The sequence below is a fragment of the Cyprinodon variegatus genome, unplaced genomic scaffold (genome assembly GCF_000732505.1).
Source record: "Cyprinodon variegatus isolate N-32 unplaced genomic scaffold, C_variegatus-1.0 Scaffold293, whole genome shotgun sequence".
Lineage (NCBI taxonomy): Eukaryota > Metazoa > Chordata > Actinopteri > Cyprinodontiformes > Cyprinodontidae > Cyprinodon > Cyprinodon variegatus.
The window spans coordinates 111,676-122,648 of NW_015150746.1; the positions used below are offsets into that span (position 1 = coordinate 111,676).

At 39.3% G+C, this 10,973-nt stretch overlaps 1 protein-coding gene across 1 annotated transcript in view; it reads right to left on the reverse strand.

Annotated features, from left to right (window-relative positions):
- Positions 1 to 1,231: 1,231 nt before the first annotated feature.
- The window catches only part of LOC107090395 (dystroglycan-like), a 24,071-nt gene continuing 14,329 nt past the window's right edge, over positions 1,232 to 10,973 (reverse strand). Inside the window, exons 2-3 of the mRNA XM_015383750.1 lie at positions 9,536 to 10,102; positions 1,232 to 5,019 (exon numbers count right to left, since the gene is read on the reverse strand). Coding sequence (XP_015239236.1) covers positions 2,716 to 5,019; positions 9,536 to 9,958 — 2,727 coding nt within the window. The 5' untranslated portion in view covers positions 9,959 to 10,102 and the 3' untranslated portion in view covers positions 1,232 to 2,715. The remainder of the gene's footprint in view (positions 5,020 to 9,535; positions 10,103 to 10,973) is intronic.

Genomic DNA, 10,973 nt, shown 5'->3' on the forward strand with positions numbered 1-10,973 from the left:
ACACATAATTACAGACTGGACAAGAATAGCATACCAAGAAAAACACCAAGGCCTGTCTCTTGTGCTTCTAAAATGTAAACAATTCTGCATATTGCTGCCGAATAAAAAACTAAAAATCTGCAAATACAGAGCAAATATCAAAAGCTTACCTGTCAGTCCATATCTGAATAGAAGGTTTTAGATTGGACAGTCTTGACCGATCAAGGTATTTTGGTGTAACCAGTTTACAGGTTAAAATTGTAAGCACTCTTTCTCTTTAAAGCTATTTGCATTTAACTATATCTAAACTTAGAACGTATAATGACAATATCTGGGGTTTAAAAAGTTCAGTTTCTGCACTTTGAAATCAAGTTATTCCAAAAACTACAAATTTAGGTCCGATTGATAATATTGTCCTGCTTTACACACTGATGCATTATCTAGCAGATTTGATAAGTACCTTGAATCAGTCATTTCTCTGTACTGCATTCATAAAATTGTAATGTCTTTGTTATTGTGACTACTAAAAAGGTCCAGAATCAAGGGGCCAAAGAGAGAAACACAACTTAGGAAGGGCACACTTCTCTAAAATATCTGTTTAACAGCAGCTGTGTATGGTGGATTTTATCACAGAGAGCAGCACTCAAGTTTCAGGCAAATAAGACCTTGCCAACCAGTAAAGCCTATTCTCATGGGAAAGATTAAAACCAAAAGCAACATTCCACAATATTATATCCAGGACAAATACAAAAGCCATTGACGGGTAGACAGCATCCCTGAGGAATGCATACATCTAATTTTCAAAAGATAATTAGTTAAAAAAGTAAACAAAAAAACTTAAGGTAAACTCCAGATGATAAGTTTCTTACCTGGCCTAAGCAGAAAATGTAGAAGACTGTTTTTCAGTGGTCCAAAGTCATCTTTTAGGATGAGGTTCAGAGAGCCTGGAGGCAGTATGGAGGTGCACAGAATGCAAAACGCATGAGGTCTATTGAGAACTTTCTGAAGTAAATGAGAAAAAAGGGGGCCATCTTATCTGCTGGTGTTGGTCCAATGTGTCGAACATCCACTGGTGCGACCCCGCTGAGCTAGAGTAACAGGCTTCTGAAGACCAGTATTCTAATTATTCATATTGGAGACAAGAAAAAATGTTTCCACGACAGACATCTTGAATAAAGAATTTGCTACACCACACGTGTTACAAATAGTTTTACATTTTATTAATATATTTTCATAAAACAAGTTTAAGACTGTATCAAAAACTCAGTAAAAACATTAGATTTTTTTATCTATTTTTCTAATGATATGAAATGTACATAATTCACATAATGTCATGGTATCTTTGTTCCCCCTCATGTTAAGATAATGCTTCATTTTTTTATTTTTTTTTTTCATTTTCCATGTGACGGGCATGTAAACAATCTTTTCTACCCTCAAACTATAAAGTTTTTTTGTTGCTTTTTTTCTTCAAATGACTGTGATCAAAAATCTAGACATACAATTGAAAAACAACATTCCCCACTAGGGGCCCCATCAGTTCCCAGCTAGGTTTACTGATAAAACATCAACATTATGGAGTTGTTCTGTTTCACAGGCACACAAATATGTACATCCCCTTTTACCCAGTGCCTCATCTGAACCGACAACAGGCACTGAACTTGTAGTGCACCCCCTGGAGGCAGAGCTGTGGTATTACAGTACTCCATGCCTACCCACCCACCCATCACAGCTATAAAAAAATAAAAAATGAAAGACAATGGATCCACTTCACTGACAGATTTTCTGCCTGCTGTGAATAACAGCATTCCAATGGCCCCTTTGTTATTGTTTTAGCAACCCCATAAAAAGTGCACTGTGACCACAGACATCACCTTGGCAACGGCAAACCTAGTCATCTCCCGGGCAGCTTTAGTGGAACACATTAAACAGAGGAAAAATAAATCAGATCTAAGCTACATCTACAACAGGCATGATCAAAGTTATGACCTTTGTGGTCAAGTGCCAGAGGAAACTCTGACATATGGCAAGTTAAAGGATCCAAACTTCTTGCACCTTCTTTCAGTTCTGCTCAAGACGCAATGCAAGGTTTAACAAGAATTTGCATAAGTGCACTGGTTGCATGTTATTATCCAGAGGGAGCAACAAAATAAAACAGGGAAGATCGATATTTGACAAACAAATTAATTTAAATGGATTAAAAAAAAAAATGCATCATGCGTTCAATTTGCCATTTTACTTTTCATCCCCTCAAGAAATAACAAGTGCAAAGTCTTACTAAACCTAGCTGAAGGGCAGATAAGAATGATTTAGAACTCATAAAGATTAACATCGGGAGAGAGAAAGCCTTGAGTCTGCTGTCATGGTGACATCTCCACAAAAGCCCCAAGGGACCTCAGTCTTTCCTGCTGCTTTATTATTTTTCTATACAATAGAAATAGAAGATCATTGAAGATAAAACCAACTCTTCTTGGGAAAAAAAAAAAAAAAAAAAAAAATAAGATGCAATAAGTCAAAAGCAGATCTGAAGTACAGGAAAAGAAATGACAAACTGTTCTTCTATTCTTCCAGTGACAGTAGCAAAATGTTTTATTCATGATGGTCAGATATATGCTGTTGCTTGCTCTTCTATAAAGTCAAAGCCAGTGCATTGAACACAAGTTAAAGTACTCCTGTTGCAGTGTCTGAGAAGCATCCCTAAAGTGGACCAGCTTTTGAAACGGAAAGCTCAGCTGTGCGTTAGGGAGGTACATAGGGGGGTGGTGACCTGTAGGATGTCATGTTCTTGGGGCGTGAACCTTTTCCTTCAATGGGAACGGTAAAAGGGGGCGGAGGTTGATAAGGTGGAGCATTGGGATCGTCATCCTGATAAACTGAATACTCCTCCAACAGATCCTGGTTGAGTAGGGTACTGTGGGGGCCAGCCATGTTTGGGTACTCAGGGGGAGGAAGGGGGGGCTTTTCTTCTTGCAGGATAAGAGGAATGCTAGAGGATGGCGGAGACTTGGAATCATCCAATTCATCAGCAAATATTATAGGAACTCCCTTCTTTATGAAGGTGGCTTGCTCCTCTATTGTCATTTTACCTTTGCGTTTCTTACGGTAGCAGACCATTGCAATAATCCCAGCTATAAGCAACAAGGCTGCAACCACAACAGCAGGGATGACTGTGTGCAGGTAAACATCATCTCTTCTTCCTTGACTTGTCCCAGGGGATGGCGTGGCTGTCGGAAGGGCAGGCATTGGCACCTCTCCAGGTGGAATGAATGTGTAGGCTTGGCATTTATTGGTTCCACGAACCGATATGTTTATGGGTTTAAATTCAGGCTCCATTGCCTTAATGAAGGCTGGCGTGGGTGTGCCTTGGTGATCTGAGATTCTTTTGCTGAGTGCTATGATCTGTTCTTTTGGACAGGGATTTTGCTGAAGGCTGTTGTTGGTCCATTCAACCACAATGGATCCTTTAGTGATGCTCCTCAGGGTCACCCTGCTGGTGTTTCGGTCACCAAGGGCATCAGCCAGTTTCTTAGTCAAAAGAATCTTATTGTGGACATTTTCCCTCAACATTTTGGGATCACCATGAAAACGAGCAGTAAACACAACTGATGGTTTATCATTAGTAGCCCAGCGGTTGACTCGCACCTCAAATGCATCCATAATGCTTTTTCCACCCTTATCTGTGGCCAACATGAAGTATACATAATTCCCTGCATGTTCCTCATCTGGAAGGCCGTACAAAAGCTGAATACTGCTGTTGAACTGAATCCATGAAGTTTCATTCACAGCTTCCTTGGGGCTCTGCTTCAGAGTCAAACGTAACTTGTCAGTGGTACCATCCTCTTGGTCATAAAATGCATCAGAGGCAATTTTAACCTCAAAGTATGTGCCAACCCATGCTGTGACCTGATCGATGGGGTTGCGGATTTCTGGAGTTTTATTCAAGTCTGGGGCCAAAGAAAGAGGGGTTGTGCGTCTAGGTGGTTTAGGAGTAGTGGACTTTGGTTCCCTCGGAGCAGGGGTGGAAGTTTTGGGTTTCTTGGGTTTCTTTGTGGTTTTTGGTCTTTTGGTGGTGCCTGGTGGCGTCGGTGAAGCAGTGGGTCCCAAAATTGTAGGTCGAGTCATGGTAGGCATGATGGGAATAGTACTCGTAGTTCCCAATACTCTGGTTGGTTGAGGAGGTCCAAAGATGGGTGTATGAGCTATCTGATCTCTGACCCTCAATGTGGGCTTCACTGGTAAGGGCAAAGGCCCCCGGACAGGGGGCGCAGAGTTGTCTGTTGCTGGTGCAATAGAAGGGGAAGTTGGGGTAGGAACAACACGAGAAAGAGGCTCTTGGTTGATAGTTGGAGGAAGCAGTGATGGCACTGGAGTTGGAGTGTTATACAACTGCCTTCTGATCCTTTTCACTAGATGGGGCTTTTTGTTGACAATATGCCAACCAACCACTGGGTAACCCAACCTGGCTGACATCGTCCCATCTTTTGCCGATGACTGCACACTGCTAATGTCGGGGATATTGGTCTGATCAAGAGCACAGCCCACTTTCCATGAAAGCAGGGCTCCATTCTCCACCACTTTCTTTGCATTTCCTGGTCCAGCCATGAAGGCAGACATGTCAAACAGGCGATTGTTTACAACAGGGACCACCCTCATGTGCTCCAGAGGGACATGTGAGAACTTTCTCATAAGTCCTAATAAGCTGACCCTCTGTTCAGCAACCATCTTTGTCAAATCAGCATCCAGAATGACAGTAAGAACTGTGACAGGCTCCTCTGAGCCACAGGTAAAAGGCTGCAGGCCACTGATATCAGACTGGAGAGTGAGCAGAGCCGGCTCAGTGTCAGCCCGCTCTTCTGGGTAGACTTCAATGGTGAAGACTGTACTGGGATACACTTGGCTACTTGTTCCTTCAGTTATCTGTTCTCCTGACACCAAGATATGATATACACCTTTATCGTGCTCTAGAGCCAATCCTCTCAGAGTGCAGCTCTCTTTATGCCAGTGTAGCCAGGAGGGTAAGGTCTCTTTTCCCATCTCAGTGATCTTAGAGAAAAGAAGAAAGATGTATGTTAGCATTTTATACATGATGGATATGGTATTCCTGAAATTTATCCGAACAAAAATGTAAGTTATTGGTAGCCTAAAATTATCTTATGTTACTTTTGATTCAATAAAGTAGTTACAAACAACTATGGATTAAGTTGAGGGAAAAAAAAAAAACAATTATATAGAAAAAAGGATTTAACTTCAAATGGAAAATATATATGTGTGCATGTATATATATATTAGGGGTGAAACGGTTCAAAAAATCCACGGTCCGGTTCGGTTCACGGTTTCGTGGTCCAAAAAATTTTTTTTTATGAAACTAATGAAAAAAATCAAAAAAATTAATGAATTGTAATTATTTTTAAAGAGAACCATGGATCATTTCCGCATGTTTTTGCTGCTTTGAATTTAATAATTTCGAGCATGCCCTCTACGATCTCCAAAGAACTCATAGCGGAGCGGACAGGAGCCACAGCGGAGGCTGTATGCTTTGCTTTGTGCAGGCGGTCTGGAGCACAGCGGGTGCATGTGGGGAGTATGTGGGATTTCGGGGTTAGCATGACATGTTGGTCATGTTGCTGTTACCATAAACAAAACGTGTTGCACAATGTTTGTACACTGTTGCACTTTTATCCACAACTTTCTTTCCGCCGTCATCGTAGGTCACTCTAAATGCAAAGTGGTCCCATACAGCCATACAATTCTCCACAACTGATTTTTTTCTGCTACATCCGGCTATGCTGCTTTGCTTCTTCTTCTTCTTGTTTACTACTGGTGGTTGGCTTTGGTCGCAGTACCGCCACCTTCTGCTCTGGAGTATAAACGCTTCGCCTATGAGAAAAAGGAGCAGCGCATGAACCGAACAAAGCACATGCGAACCGAACCGAGACAGTCGAAACGAACGGTTCTGACGGTTTTCATAAACCATTTATGAAAACCGTCCGAACCGTTCGGTTCGACTGTCTCGGTTCAGTTCGCATGTGTTGCGTTCGGTTCATGCGCTGCTCCATTTTCTCATAGGCGAAGCGTGTACTCCACTGTGGCTTCGTCCGCTCCCCTCTCTCTCCCTTGGAGATGGTAGAGAGTATGCGCAAGATGATTAAATTCAAAGCAGCAACACATACAGAAATGATCCAGGGTTTCCGCGGATCATTTAAAATAATTACAATCCATTATTTTTGGGGGGATTTTTTCATTAATTACATAAATTTTTATGGGATTTCGGTGTAACAATCAACATGTATCGAACTGAACCGAAAACCGTGACCAGAAACCGTGAATCGAACCGAACCGTGGATTTTGTGAACCGTTCCACCCCTAATATATATATATATATTTATTATGTTTGCGAGGACTATACCTCTTTTTTTTTAAATTATCTTTCATATATCCAAGATGGGTGTCCAAACGTTTTAGGAGGGTTAGGAAAAAAAACTGGTAGAGCCTATTTATTTGAATTTCTTGGTTTTATGTTGTGTCATTATTAATAGATATGCAGCTGGTCTTTCATCTTAAAGAAGTGACAGCCCTAGCGCAGTGTTTCTGTTTTGATTTTTCTTTTTTTTTTATATAAATCTGTAGCTTAACATTTGTTTGTTCATTTGTGTGGCAAACATCCTGGGCGGATCATTTCTATCCACTCAAACCTATACCAGGTTACACGGGAAAATTTATTTCTGTGGTGCATTCACACTGAATGCAGCCCCTGTGAAAAATGTGCCGGTTTCTTGTAATTTTGCTCAACTGACATATTGCCAGAAATTGGACTGGCCAGCGAAACCAATTCATACTGGTGTTGAATTGCCATGGTGGGTGAAAGGCTCCACCACGTCATCAAGTCTGCTGGTTGTCAGTTCACCTCAACATGAACTTTATGAAGCAATTCTGAATTAACTTTGGGAATTTAATACAGTGTCCAGCAGATCCTCTAGAAATATTCTAAGGATAGGAAGTCCAGGAATGGCCAAATCAAGGCTGCTCTACGTGGAGCAGAGAGCACCAAAGTGGGGAGAGGCAGGAGGATGACGAGCACTCCCTCTAGAGCTAAATTAAAACTGCTCTTTTGAAAGCTACATGCAAACCTTTAAGGACTATTCACTTCTTCACCCTTTGTCAATATTCTTTTCTACATAAATCCATTCTGATTGAAAGCTAATCCCCGCTGCGTTTCTCTACAGTGGGTCACAGCCAGATCCAGTTCCCGACTGTTTTTTTGCTATGTAAATAATAACAAAAGTTTGGATTGTTTAACCGCCTTACAGCACCCCAAAGCTGCCCTCTACATGGGGATAACCTCTAAATCATACTCTCCAGCTGCAAAATTTACATTTGGTGTGAGCACAAGCTTAAACTGAGAAAAAAGTTTAACATAATGGCTAAATCATCATAGTCATAATAATCACCGTGATACACCAAAATATAACATAGCCAAACCCCTTCTCATCCCGAAACATATACAGACAACAAAAATAGGTAAATAAATTACATTAGATATATTAGATTATATTAATGGCAGCCTAGTTTCACTTTGATACGGATAAAGAGTTTGTATAAAAAATGGCTAATATGGGTCAATACCATGCATATTGATAAATTATTACCAGTTAAGGAGGTACTAAACTAAGTTAACCTTTCCTAACTAATCTGTTGAATGTACTTAAAAATAAAGAAAAATAAAAAAAAATCCAGAGGATGTTTCTTTCAGTTTTTTTTTTTATAATCATCTAATTACACATTCATTTTCCAAGCAAAAAATAAAAAGAACAATTTTAATATGAAGAAAAGTGTACAGAAACCAATACTAGGAGATGGAAAGATTGATATGAAATGTACTGAATAAATTATCATAAATCTAATTATTCTGTCTTTTATACCACCATCATCCAGTGATGAGGAACTTTGATAAACCACAGTAAATTAAAAGGAATTCAAAGTTGAAATATGTAAAGCAAACAAATCCCATCATCTGCCACAATCTGACTTCTTCCATTCCTTTCAGTTTATCAAATCTTGCCAAAGAGGAACAGGAAGCAGAGTGAGCTCCTATTCATAATAACTGTGTGAGTCATCCCTCATCATTTTGACTTATTACGCTCTGACAGGATATCATTCTGTATCTTTACTCAGGCCAATAATAATCTCATGTCACTCATAAATCTGACTGGAACAAATTGTAACGCAGTCGACTTCAATGAGCAGTGATGCAGTGATCAGAAATGATGGAATAAATGCTATATAGTGCATTACATGTTTTTATGATGGCAGCAGACTGTACCTAATGTGACAATACACAAAGGAGCTAGAAGTGTACAAGGAAACATTTTTTAAAAAGCACACACATCTTCAAAGAATCTAATTTGATCATTTCCTGAGTTATTAAATTGTACTATGGATTTAATTTCTGTTAAAAGCTTTTAAAACATTTTAATTGTTCTTCTGATATTTGAAAATCTATATATTTTAATCACATCTAGATTTAAATCTTCTGGATAGTCTTTAGAAATAAAGTTGCATCTTAAAGTAACACAGTGATTTAAAGATTGGTGTGCCATGTTTCTGTTAATTTTTTGCTAAGAGCAAATTAATAAGAAAACAAAAACAACAGTTTCTTAGAAAATTAGAACACATGATATTACATATCACCTTATTATGCCTTAAAAAACAATAGTGTACAGGACTACCATCATTACATCTGTCGAGCCAAGAGCCAGACACCTCCCTTAAGAGTTATCTTTCGATCTCTACAGCTAAAAGGAATGGCTGTAGAGTGCTGCATCCACACTTTATGGAAAATTGATCGAAAGGAAAACCTGCAGCTAAAAAAAGTACAAAACATGGATAACTGCAGATCTGAATGACAGAGACAATGTTACTGAATAGTTTGTGGAGATTCAAGAGGAAGGGATTGTGGCAGCAGCCAGTATTTTAAGAGTCACCATTCAGATGTATCCAGGACACAGACCAGAACCGTTTCAGCTTTTGTTTAAGTCACTCCAGAACTGAAAATCCGGAAACTGAATTAACAGCTAAGACAAAATACAAGTGTCCTGATGTCCAATGTAAAGTTTTTCACAGTTAGCAATAAATCAATAAGTTGTGGAGTTGTGTTTTATGCTAGAGTTGGCCATTATTTCCATAATTCTAAAGTAAATCCAGAAATCTTCAGGCCAACTTCAAAGCACTTAATTTTTCCCTATTTCCAAGTAGGCTGACTCTTAAGTTTCAAAACTCCCCTCTTTTATTGGTCTTATGTAGTATTCAAATGATTTGGCAAAATTTAAGTTTAGGCTTTTACAACCTGCAAGCAATAACTATCAAAACAGAAACACTTAAAATACAAATTAAAATACAAACCCTCCTTTCAACCTTTTCAATAATATTCTAACTTATTGAGTGCTCCACAGCTGTATTTACTTATATTTGTATATCCTGTAAACCATCTTAACCAAATACTGGAGTTGTTCATCTCAACGATTTCGGGTTTGGCGATATGTTCATATTTAGGTTTACTTACCTGGAAATTGCAGCTTGCATGGTCAGGTCCAGGGGGAACCTTTAATTGGAACACCTGCCCTACAATTGCAGATGAATCTGGGATGTTTGTGTGAACTCCACCATTCCTCACAGGAGAATCTGGGATAGATGTAGGTGGCCCCTCACCAACTGACGTTGCAGCAGCCTGGAGCTCAGACATCACAGAGGACTGCATAGAGGCCTCTAGTTCCACAGATATCATGTCCACCAGTGTTTCTTGCTGATCTGGCATGGCACCCTGAGCCAGGGTTGCCAGAAGCCATATTACAACAGGGATAGTTCTGCACAAAAGAAACCTGCTATTCCCTGCGTCCCCGCAGCTCATGTCTCTTGGTATATAGTGCATATCCATAGGCCTTTGGGCTGCACAGCAGATGTCTGTGAACAACTGAGAGGGCCACATGCACTGAAGTCACTTCAATGATATGCTTATGGGTCAGAATCTCTAGTGATTGGCTATGCTCACAAATTCAGCAGTTTCTCTTTCTTGTCCTCCATGATCCATGAAGATATCTTTGACAGCCTGTCAGATGTCCATGTCAGCCCACTGTGAGATACACACAGAAAAAGAAACAGTAAACATAGAGGATACTGAACATAGCCATAATACCATTAATGCAAAAATAGATGCGATTGATTTTTCACATGGTAATATCAAAAATGTGGACATTTCAACTGCTTTCCATCTTTTGCAGATCAAATATTTGGTCTCAGAAGAGAATATTATGTCATGTAAATTATCTTTTTTGTATGAAGAGATAGCATATCAGTATTTACAATTCTCTGTCAATTTTATGCTTTTCTCAAGGACAGGAGGAGTTTCACAACCAACAAAAGTTTCTTTGAAACAAAAAGTGCATTTTCCCAAGATACAAGTTGAGGCAAGAGTGATTAAACTAATGCGTTACCCTGGAAGAGCTATCCACTTTTTTTCCCACAAAAACCTGCCAGTAATGATCTCTAACGCAACATGTCTTTGTTAAAGCATACAGACCTGCATTGTTGTATTGATTAGAGCAGTGAGAGGGAAAATAATCTAGGTCAAAGGATTACTTAATTACAAATAAATGCACCTCAATAACAACTCAAATACATTATACAGAGACAAAATGGTCAAAAAAAAGGAGCTCCTTATATAACATGAAGCAATTGCAATCATTATTTGGTAGCATTGTTGGAAATAGATGGTGACCACAATCATAGGATCTTCAGCTTGATTAGTCTGGGCAGAAACTGAAATATCTGTTCTTCCTTCAATTAGCATATATAATTAGAGTATAGTTCATACTTGCTAAGAAGGACATATGCAGATAAGAGGACAGCACAACAAAGTAACCTGTCTGTTATGGAACATGGTGAAAAACAATTGCAGCTTTTATTAGACGTTTCGATAAAAGTAGGGCTGAAACAATTGGATT